This window comes from Leptinotarsa decemlineata, unplaced genomic scaffold, assembly GCF_025532065.1.
Source record: "Leptinotarsa decemlineata unplaced genomic scaffold, Ldec_3_MD MMD2_tig00004677_RagTag_RagTag, whole genome shotgun sequence".
Lineage (NCBI taxonomy): Eukaryota > Metazoa > Arthropoda > Insecta > Coleoptera > Chrysomelidae > Leptinotarsa > Leptinotarsa decemlineata.
Window position 1 is genome coordinate 576,933 of NW_027412610.1, and position 12,205 is coordinate 589,137.

Genomic DNA, 12,205 nt, shown 5'->3' on the forward strand with positions numbered 1-12,205 from the left:
ATTTTGACATAGGGTTCTTTTTAAGTACGCTAAAATGAATACATTCAAAGAAAAAAATCCCAATTCAAACAATATTTGAAAGAGTTATGGATTTTTCTTTGAAAATTATTTTATTCGGGGTGGGGGTTGATTTTCTGCCCGACAAAATATTTTGACATAGGGGTCTTTCCGAGTGCGCTAAAATGAATACATTCAAAGAAAAAAATCCCAATTCAAACAATATTTGAAAGAGTTATGGATTTTTCTTTGAAAATTATTTTATTCGGGGTGGGGGTTGATTTTCTGCCCGACAAAATATTGTGACATAGAGGGGTCTTTTCGAGTGCGCTGAAATGGATACATTCAAAGAAAAAAATTCCAATTCAAACAATATTTGAAAGAGTTATGGATTTTTCTGTGAAAATTATTTTATTCGGGGTGGGGGTTGATTTTCTGCCCGACAAAATATTTTGACATAGGGTTCTTTTTAAGTACGCTGAAATGAATACATTCAAAGAAAAAAATTCCAATTCAAACAATATTTGAAAGAGTTATGGATTTTTCTGTGAAAATTATTTTATTCGGGGTGGGGGTTGATTTTCTGCCCGACAAAATATTTTGACATAGGGGTCTTTCCGAGTGCGCTAAAATGAATACATTCAAAGAAAAAAATCCCAATTCAAACAATATTTGAAAGAGTTATGGATTTTTCTTTGAAAATTATTTTATTCGGGGTGGGGGTTGATTTTCTGCCCGACAAAATATTGTGACATAGAGGGGTCTTTTCGAGTGCGCTGAAATGGATACATTCAAAGAAAAAAATTCCAATTCAAACAATATTTGAAAGAGTTATGGATTTTTCTGTGAAAATTATTTTATTCGGGGTGGGGGTTGATTTTCTGCCCGACAAAATATTTTGACATAGAGGGGTCTTTTCGAGCGCGCTGAAATGGATACATTCAAAGAAAAAAATTCCAATTCAAACAATATTTGAAAGAGTTATGGATTTTTCTGTGAAAATTATTTTATTCGGGGTGGGGGTTGATTTTCTGCCCGACAAAATATTTTGACATAGGGTTCTTTTTAAGTACGCTAAAATGAATACATTCAAAGAAAAAAATCCCAGTTCAAACAATATTTGAAAGAGTTATGGATTTTTCTTTGAAAATTATTCAATTCGGGGTGGGGGTTGATTGTCTGCCCGATAAAATATTTTGGCATATGGTTCTTCTCAAGTACGCTAAAATCAATACATTCACAGAAAAAAAAACGCAATCCAAACAATATTTGAAAGAGTTATAGATATTTCTTTGAAAATTATTTAATTCGGGCTGGGGGTTGATTTTCTGCCCGACAAAATATTTTGGCATAAGGGTCTTATTCTGTATGCTGAATTGAATGCATTTCAAAAAAATTTCCATCCACGAAATATTTTAATAAGTTATGGATTTGATGAATCATGGATTTTCTTTAAACTCATATTCCAACAATTTCTAATGACTTGATATTCTCGACAATTTTTGATATGGAGGATTTATTGTTATACTTGTTTTCAATCGCATACATTTCAGGTTGTTCAGTAAATTCATGGCTGGCCATTGATTTGTTCCGAATTTTGGGAGCCGCTGATTAGCGGATCTCCCGCTTTGCATTGACAAATTCATGGCTAGAACTCGTGGCTGCTTTCACACTGATCAGAATAATTATTATTTTAAAAACGGTGAGAGATAGGTATAGAACATGATTTACAAAAGTAATTTTGATTTCGATGCAGAATTCAAAAATGATATAATATATAGGGTGTTATATTTTAAATTTCCAAGTTGATGGCTATTACATGCAGATGCGGCAACAATGCGGTGATGAAAATATTTTCAATCAATAGATCACAGCCATCTACATCGGTAAATAAAATTTGAAACTCTCATCTTTTTTTGTTCTCTAGATACGTCTAATAGACCATCGAATAGGGAATACCCTCTATAAAATTATCAAATTATATAGTCTTCTATGGAATGACAGTCCATTGACCTACTTTATCAACAGCTTATTTTAAGAAAATATGGAAACATAATTTTTAGTCATAGGAAGCTGTGATCCCGTATTTTAACAATGAATAAGAGAAATAAATCAATCTCATATAGAAAATTGTTATTTTATTTGCTTTGAAACCCTTTTCATCAATGCATATCAAGATCTGAGGATATCACCAGAAGAATAATTTATTAGGATCCAAAAATGTTTTCTAGAATTCATTTTAGATTTTCTTTGGACTGGCTACATGTAACCTGAATTAGGTTCACCCTCAATAATAAGCCAAAGGTGTTTTCAGGCGCTCATGTATTCAAAACGTATTCGTCTGTGATTCAAATACATTCATTCTGGCATTGAAACGATGACTTCACATCAACTATGATTTGAACCGTATTCATGATATTTTAAAACTAGCGTGAGGTTGGTTTTGAAACAAAATTTGATGTTACATTATGTCAGTTGTCAGTTTCTGTTTTATTTTTATCATTATAGTTTATAAAGTGCCGAAATTTTTTTATAAAATATGTTGTAGGGATGTGCAAAATAAAGTTGGGAAATTATTGCATGCACAAATCTAATTCTAATTGAGGTTTATTATTGAATTTGACATCTGACATAAATTGAATCATCACATTCTGGCAAATCTTATAATTAATGACATCACTATGAATCGTTTTTGAATACACGCTTGAATATGATTGAATGCCAGAAAACACCTCAAGTTCAATTTGTAGTAGGTATCTATTTTTTTTCATTTGGGACCAAAAAGAATGAAATGAACTCACCTTGAATTATTATTATGAGCCGTCTTTGCATTCCCAAATGCTTCGAGCACAGGCCCCGCACTCAAGATTGTTTGTTCCACTCCACTTCCATGAGATCCCTTCTGACTTAAAGCAGTCAGGTGATGCAATAAAAAATTAGTACTTTCAGTCTTCCCCGAACCACTTTCACCACTAATAACAATGCACTGATTTTTTCTGTCTTTCAACATACAATGGTAAGCAGTATCAGCCACTGCAAAAATGTGTGGTGGTAAATTGGGCCCCAAACGTCTATTCTGATAGAGTTTAACATATTTTGGATTGTAAATTGGATAAAATTTGAAAGGATTGAGAGCTATGAGAATTGAGCCCACATAGGTATATATATGCCCAGCGACAAACCGAGCTCTAAGGTTTTCTAGTAGTGTTTGTTCGTTCAAATCTGGTAGTTGACACAAGTCAGGATATTCTCTATCCTTAGGTTGATAGAGAAATCTATGAAAATAGTCTTTGATAAGCTGTGGATCCATGACAAACTGGTCCCTCCACACATAGTCATTTATTTTTTCTCGCAAGTAAAATTTAAACGAACTTTGATCAGGTCTGTTTTTAGGCCAGAGTATCATAAGTTGAACAGGACTCTCATTTGGTAACAAGCTCCGCTCTTTGCATTCTTGTCCGAAACTATCTCCTATTACCTCTGTCAACTCATAGGAAGCACTATCATTCAGTGATAATCGTTCTACTATACACGAAACAATTTCTTCAGATGTTGTTTGCTTGCTAGCTTCTACTGAGAGGGCTTCGTACAGAGCTGATAGGGCCCCCACATAAACCTGAACGATGTACCTACTGTTTTCATTGCAATGCATCATGATTGTTTATTTGGAGTTCTTGTATTCCATACTATGTTAAATATGTACATTTTTCAGTCTATTTTGCATCTCAAGTTGTACTTGGTTTCCCATTCATATTTCTATTCATATGTAACCTAAAAACAAAATTTAGTGTTAAAGATAAAAAAGCTTTTTATGAATAGAAAATGGGAAATAGACTTTTTTTAGGGGTTAATAAAAATCAAAATAGGATCACATGTTGCATTCATTCACACTCATTTCAGAAGAGACTAAGGGAAAATATTAACAATTTTGTGCGAGTTTAAGTATTTAGCATCAATTACTTGAATTTAATGAATTAGACTTTGTTATGCACAATTCCGCGCACTAGCAAGTAAACAGTTTCAAAATAAACAAGAAAGACAATCGAAATCGTAGGTAGTTGGACTACATTTCAACCCGCCCATAACTAGTTGAATTAACTTTTCAGGAAACATTACGCACCTAATTCGACTAATCACTACATGTTCAGACTTATTATTAACAACGATTCACTATCTTTCGGATTTTGTTCATAAGGTCTGAGTTATTCAGCTAATGAAAGGGGCACTAACCACCATCTTTTATTATGTATCAAGTCAACTTTTGCAAGCAGGAGCCTCCAGTCCGTCCAGTCGCATATCAAGGCCGGATCACGTGACGCTTGAAGCGCGGCAAATACAAATCATTGATTATGAGAGAGCTCTAATCCTTTTTTTAAAATTATTATTGAGAAAATATATGATGGATATATCAATGAATGATAAATATGAAAAGTTGTGATTAGTTTTGATAAATATTTTATCAAATAGATAAATAGAAATAGTATCAAATCGGTGAAAATTGTTCATATTATAACAAAGTTGTTCGTATTTATCCATATAATATCAACATATGTAATTTATGGGTTTCAAACTTTCTTGTAGAATTATTTAGTGAAATCATTCAAATGGATTCCAATTATGAAAGAATCAATTAGCACTTTCAACGTAAAAAGTCAATATTATATGAAAATGGACAAATATGTCAGATGACATTTCTTTCAGCTGACAATCTAAAGTCTAAACCGATAAAGCGAATAGAAATAAATTCTGAAACCTCCAAACAGATTCTAAATTACCCTTATTACTTCAGGTTGTCCAGAAAGTTCGTGTAGGTAGGTACCTGTCTAGCAAATTAGATCTGGGTTTCTTATTGACGATTCAGTTTTATTTTTTATACACTCTGTAGATCGAAGACGTTCTGTCATTAAGATGAGTATAAGCTCAAAGCTCATGATAAATTTTCTGGGGGTCATTTGATACCTCTTGAAAATGTATGTTTTTAATATTCCTTACTTAGAAAATGAGTTTCAATGTTATATCGTCAGTTTTTGGAGGACCTACCGGTGAAAATCTAGGAAGAGTTAGGGTTTTTTTAACCGAATAGTAAAATTTATTAATCAAAAGAATCATGAAATACAAATCAATTAACAGAATTTAGCTTATTAAAAAAGAAAAAGAAAAAACACCTCAAAAGTGCTGCTGTTTCCTTCTGTTCATTAAAGAAGACATATGTTTCCTCACTCACAAGCGATTTTGATGAAATTGGGAACTCTTGTGAATCGTTGTATTCATTCCACGTGCCACTATAGGGTATCTGCAATATGCTGTGTAATGCCCGATGTAAGTAGTCCCACTGTGATTCGAAAGCGCATATATACATTGTAACGACAAGGAGCCACATTGTCTGCTGCATAATTGCTCATACCTAATTCTTCTAAAGAAAACTCAATGGCAACATTCAATTTGCCTCTGAATCTTTCCGTTGAAGAGAATCCTTTTAAATGAATTACTAAATGACGGGGAAACTTATGGATCGATAGGGACTTTGTGCATTTTCTTCTTTCCTTGCACCTCGAACAAGTTAGTTTTTTATCTCCATCCAGGGTTTCCTCTTTTGTGAAGAAATCCAAGCATTGTGACAAACTCAATTGGCCAGTTCTTTGTAGTATAGGGAGGGACAAATCCCAGAAAGGATCGAAGGTTACTGATTTGTGCACTTCATAGTCGATTTTAATTGACCAACGAAATTGTCTACAATCTTAGAGTTGTTCATGTTCATGTATCTCAGCCAGGACTCTTGCGCTTTTCCGCTGTCGCTCAATTTTTCGTCAATCTCCGTTAAGATCGGTTTAGGTTTCTCAGTAATTCCATTGAAGTCCTCATGTGAACCTTCTAAAAGATATCGAAGGAATTCCTGGGCGTCTTGATGGGAAGATCCCATGAATCGAGGGGCAAATCTTTGAATCTGACTTTTGAAGTAGGCAGTGTTTATTACTCTATCAGATGAAACTTCTGACTACAATTCCTTGATGACTTCTGTGAACGCTTTGATTAAAGCACCTTTCATACTAGAAGTACTAGTATTGATATTTTCCATGTATGTATCTGTTTTTAAATATTCCAACAACCATCTCGTGTTTGATAAACATTGGATTATACTGTTCATGAAACAGGTGTTTCCAATATTTTTCAATCCATTAAACCCAAGAGTTTTGACTGAAGAATGTATCTCTGATCCAATATTGTTCACACACGTTGTTCATGTTTCTCTGTATCTTCTGATGGGAAATTGTGGGGAGTATCACAAGGAATATAGGAGGTTTTATGAGGAAACAATCTTCCATCGTGACTAGGGTATAAATAGGATTTGTAAACAAAGGGATGAAGACAAATTCCATCCAGTGAATGTGACGATGGGATGATGCCAAAACCAGAAGCTGAATTACCACGCTAGAAAGCTAAACTAATTTTTGGGATCAGAAAGATGGTACATCTTTTTTCTTTAGTTTCTTCAGTCATCTTTCTGCCGATTTCATTGACAAAATTCAGAGATAAGGACCCAAATACACCGAAAGTTTCTACAGCCACAGGATAAAATATGAAATTGTTTCCAAGATTTCGATATTTCTGCTGTTTTGCTTTATCACTGGTTATGGCAGCAGCACCTGCACTTTTGGACGTTCCAACTAAATGAAATGGAGCCAACGTGTCTGCACATGTAAAATCCCAAACGGCAGCTTTGCCACATTTCCAAGGAACAAGGGTCATTCCATCAGAACGTTTGCCATCATCACGGCTAGTACCTAGTGGTTCTAGGATAGAAGGTATCCCGGCTGATATCAAGGCCTTTTTTATGATGTCATTGACTTGGTGATGTCTTGGAAAACGTCCAGAGCTCTTTCTGCAGCTCAAACCATGAGTATCTTTTTCATTTACCTCACTACCACAAATATATTTATGAGGAGTACCTACAAATATCTAAACCCAATCTGAGTCCAATGGCTACCTACATCTAGTAATGTTCCCAGAGTAGCAACAGGTAATGCGTTCAACCAAGCACCAGATTCTTTAATATTGACGGCTTTGAGGCGAGGGAGATGACAAAGATGAAGTGATAAAGTCAGAATCAATTTCTAGTAAAGTTTCGTCCCATGCTTTCTGAAGTGATTTGAGATCCGTAAGCACATGGCTTTTGGTTTGAGAACACCAAATAGATTCGCTTTCGACGGTTAAATTATCTTTTATATTGGTAAAATAAACTGGAAAGTATCATTTCTATCAACTGCGAAACATTGTTGATGGAAGACATAAATGCTGGTAAAGCCAGCGATGATGCTGAGCGCAGACCCAACCCTCCACGATTCACGGGCAATGTTGCTTGAGACCAAGAAATATCGATGAAACAGCTGTTGGTAACATTTTCGATTATGTTACGTAGGTGATCATCAAACTTCTTAAATACTTGACTTTTCCAACAAAGAGAGCATCTTAGAGTATAGAGTAGTTTAGGAATGACTAAACAATTTTTCAATAAAAAAAAAGGAAGAATGCATTGGCAAATCGTATAAACGGGTGGAAATCAAGTCAAGGGAATCTATTCTGTTCTGCAAACTTTCACATAGAGCTTCCATAGTGAGAGGGGCGCCAAGTAGTTCCCATTTCGATTTTTCCATTAGTTTTATATCAGGAACAACTTTCATAATGTCGGTAAGATATTCTGATTCAAGACTTGAATTGGAAATTATTTCATATTTATCGAAGTTAAGTTCGAGACCCATTTGTTTTGAACTGTTAATAATTATCTCCAAATTTTTCAATATAATATAAATATATATTAATATATAATGTACAAATATAATGTTAATATCATCTCCAATGCATCCGTCATCCAAATACCAACAGTTGAATTCTGAATTCATTTTTCTAGTTAGCTCTTGAATGGTCAGGCAGAAAAGTGCAGGTCCAAAAGGATCTTGTTGGACACCTCTCCGAGATTCAATCAAATGTTCACCAAAATTTAAAAAACTTGGAAATCTGTAGCATTGATATATAAAAGGGTACAGGTCTGGCAAATACTCTTGTGACCGTTGTTATATCAAATTTCTGTCAATCACGTTTAATGCGTTTTTAAAATCCAACTTAAGGAAAATTTTCGATAACGAATTTGAATGTTGATGGATATATCGGCGTGCTGCATGGGCGACCGCTTCGCATCCTCCAGGAGTACCGAAACTAAATTGAATGGGACGTAAAATGGACCCAAGGTCTTCTTTAATCCAAGAACAACCTAGTTTGGCCACTAACCGGCGAAAGAAAGTACCTATGGTAATCCTCCGTTTTTCTTTTTGAGAGCACAGAGAGATGCACCGTAAAGTATTGGACAAATCTCTGGATTAACTCTCCCAGATAATAAGAGATTACAAAGATTTGTCATAGAAGTAGGTAAGTAGTTTATCTCTAGAATTACTAGCACTATAACTGAGAAGGTCTTGTATGTGACTTTTCATACGTCAGTTTAACGTCTGAAATTTCAATGCAAAAAAGTATCGAATTTTAAAGTAGAACATATAACTCATGTATATTCACTGAATGGATACTTCGAGATATTCTATTGTTGTAAGAGGTCGCAGCAACAAAGATCTTGGTAGAAGCGGAAGCATTATAATCCCAATAGTTTCTGAAATTCCAGTTGGAGTTAACATGTTAAATTCTCTATCATAAACATGTAATGTTTCTTGAGAATAAATCATCACTATCAATTGACTTGGACGAAAGCCATCTAGTTCTCCAGCTGATCCAGTGCGGAACGCTTTCACTGTTGCAAGTATAAGTTGTTAAGGAACTTGAAATGTTGAATTACTTGTTTGATCAAGTGAAGGTTCAGATGCATTTGATATTGAGTCGGCTTGGATATGTTTAAGAATGAGCTTCGATAAAATATCATTTTGAGTATCGTCATGAGTATCGTTAGAACTAAGAATCTTGATAGCAGATGAAATATCGCCCTCCTCACCCTTATTCAAAATAATTTTTGAGATATTTCCTTTGAGTCGTTTTGCAATCGCTGGCGGAATAGCCAGCCATGGTTTTATCAATGTTGTTAGAGATATTTTTTTCTTCTCTTTCGAATATTGTATAGAGAGAACCCTGAACGTGAAAGTAGATTTTACCAATTGGAAAAGGAGTTCTGCATTACACACTCATCGATGACCTCAGATAAGACGGATACTACGCAAATTCTAGCTGATCTGGGGATTCTCCTCACAATATTGGTGGAGTTCTTCAAAGCAGCTAATCTTTTGAACAATGACAATGTACCTTGTCCTGTAATTGCTGGAATTTTCAATTAATGGATCCTTTGACATCAAAATGCTATTTTCTGAATTTGACATTGACGTTTTGTGAATTTTTCCATATGGCAAGTTCTACAAACATTGTCCATGTCTTTTTTAACCAAACCTGTACAAAAAAAAAATAAAAACAACTATTTTGCAGGTCTGCAAATTGTTCTCAGTAAAAATTGCTTATGTAACACTTGATGAAGGCTGAAATTCATACAAGTAGGGCCTCCCCGATAAGGAACTCGACCAAATTATTTATTTCCGACAGATAAAATTTCAAACAACTCATCAGGCTTAAAAAAAAAATTCTCATAAGATTCAAGATAAACCTTGCAGGTTGGCAGAAATTATTGCAGGTAGGATCTCCCAGATATGAATCTCGACAGGAATAATCATTTCTGACAAAAAATTTTAACTCTCACCTATCGAGTTTGAAAAATTTCGAATTGGATTACTGTTTTCACTTTTTTCAAGATTTTCACGTGCAACACTTATAGTATACAGCTAAAACTCATTTTCTACTTCAGTACCTTCAAAAATTAATATTCATATTATTCCCGCATTAAATTTCATTTTTGTACAACTGTCATTAAAAGTGATATTTTTAATGGTTGTCAAGAGTATTGAAAGATGATGTTTACAAAGTAGCTTTTCAAAAATATGTTTAACACGTTTTTTTTTCGACCAATAGCAATAAACAAAACATAATTATTCAATTTTCAAGGAAGTTTTATTATGAACAATAGATTTAGATACAATTACACATATATTATATACATTAATTACATTATTATTAAATTGATGAATGTAGCCGTTACTACGTGGTAGGAAATTATAATGAAGAAAAGAGAATTGAAACTTTTTATGTTTTTTACCACTTTCATTTGTAGCTAACGTTACTGCTAACGTCCTATAAGGACATTTTCAAACTTATACATTAAACTAACAATGGTTTATTACATTAGCCCTTATATATAACCCCTGTAGGTAATAATAGAGGTACTTGGCCTGTAGGTAATAATAGAGGTACTTGGCTTGATTGAGTAGGTACCTGAATTTACAGTTTACAATGCGGATGTGCCAATTTGAAAACCGGTGAGTAAACTAAATCGATGTGATCATTTAACAGGTTACACCCGCAATGTTTATGCTTGTGATTTTACAAGGATTCTAAATAATTGTTCTGATAATTTCCGTATTGTTTAGATTCGGGAACTTGTGGTTGCATGCCAAGGAATGGTTTGAAAACGTCGAATCATTTTTTCCTAGTCTGAAGGACCTTTCATGTTCAGCATACCGTTTTTGGAAATTTCGATCACATTGTCCCACATAAACACTATTACACTTCTTCATTACATTATTATTATTTATGAACATTAATATAAAAAGTACAAATAGAACACCTGCTAATATTAATACCTTACTATGTTGAAAATTCTTGTAATATATTTCAACTAGTTGAGTTGAGAATTTCATGGGCATTAACATTTAGGTAATTCTTGAAGTGAAGAGGACGATGATGTAACGCTGGAGCTAGCTGTTGGGATTATTCTTTCAGCAATAGTCTTTTTATAAGAAATAGATTGATCGATGTAACCCTCAGCTACTGATTCTGTTAGCAAAGAAGCAGAAAACCTTCTGAAACAGTGACCTGTTTATTCCTTTGGTTCCGGGAAGTTCAGAAACTCAGCAGTGGTAGATGGCATTTTTCCAAACGTGTTTATACCATCTGGGTTGGCACTGCATTTATAATTTGAGTATTTCAGAAAAAAAAGTTGATGATTGATAACAGAAGGGCGTAATGCAACGTATTTATTAAAATAGTCAATGTTTTCTCCAACAATGCAAAAAGTACGACCTATTTTCGTTTTTGTATTTGAAATTTGAACAATCAATGATTTATCCATTAATTTAGTGTCTTCTATTAATAAATGGCACAGGTCTTCATGCCAGCAGGCTGCATATATTCCGAAAATAGTAGCAACTTTCATCATCAAATATTTTTCATCTGTCGCCTGATTTATAAACCTTGAAATATTTGCTTGTATTAACACTATTTTTTTAACGAGCACACTCGACTTTCTCATTGAAAACTTGCTCCATTAAGTTGACGAGTTCCATATTTTTGATTTTTCTTCTAGATCTAAGAAGACGGTCTCACTGAAACTTCCTTCGACATTTTTAAATCTATACCAGCTAAGAAAATTAGAATATGTGATGTCGTACTGCTGAGCCGATTTTTTGGTAACAATTCAATTGAAGCTCTTTTTGCAGCCTCTTCAATATATCGTCAGGAAGACACAATTTCTCACTATTGGTCTTCATTATGCAAGACAATAAACACCAGCAAGAACTTGAAATGTGACTTTAAATAAAACGTGTGAGCTGTAAATAATACTGTTTGTTGGTATCGGCATCACCTGACACGGCCACTTCACAGCAAATGCGATAACATGAAAATAGTTAACTGACTAGAGTTGCCCCAAAATATGTGTTTATTGAAATATTTGTATCTGTTTCATTATGAACACAGGACAGTTGTCCAAAAACTTTGTATGATATTTTTGTTAAAAGTGAGTTTTATTTTGTTCGTGAAATTGCTCAACTCGCTACGCTCGTTTCGCAAACTTTTTCACTCACAAAATAAAACCTTACTTTCAACACTCATATCATAAATAGCTATTTTGTACAACTGTCATTTGAAGTGACATTTTTAATGGTGTCAAGAGTATTAAAAGTAGCGTGTTGAAAATATTTTTATTTCTGACCGGAATATTATAAGCTTATATCGTCATAGTTACGCTATCAATAAAGAGGGTCATAACTCCGTTGGGACATTATAGATTTTATAATTCCCTCCACCTTTTACAAGTAAAAATAAATAGAAA

The 12,205-nt window shown here is 34.0% G+C and overlaps 1 protein-coding gene across 1 annotated transcript in view; it reads right to left on the reverse strand.

Moving 5' to 3' along the window:
* LOC111509285 (unconventional myosin-IXb) overlaps window positions 1-4,275 on the reverse strand; it is a 263,644-nt gene extending 259,369 nt beyond the window's left edge. The window contains 2 exon segments of the mRNA XM_074179210.1: window positions 2,799-3,768; window positions 4,118-4,275. Of these exon segments, the coding sequence (XP_074035311.1) occupies window positions 2,799-3,652 (854 nt within the window). The 5' untranslated portion in view covers window positions 3,653-3,768; window positions 4,118-4,275.
* Between the last annotated feature and the right edge of the window lie 7,930 nt (window positions 4,276-12,205).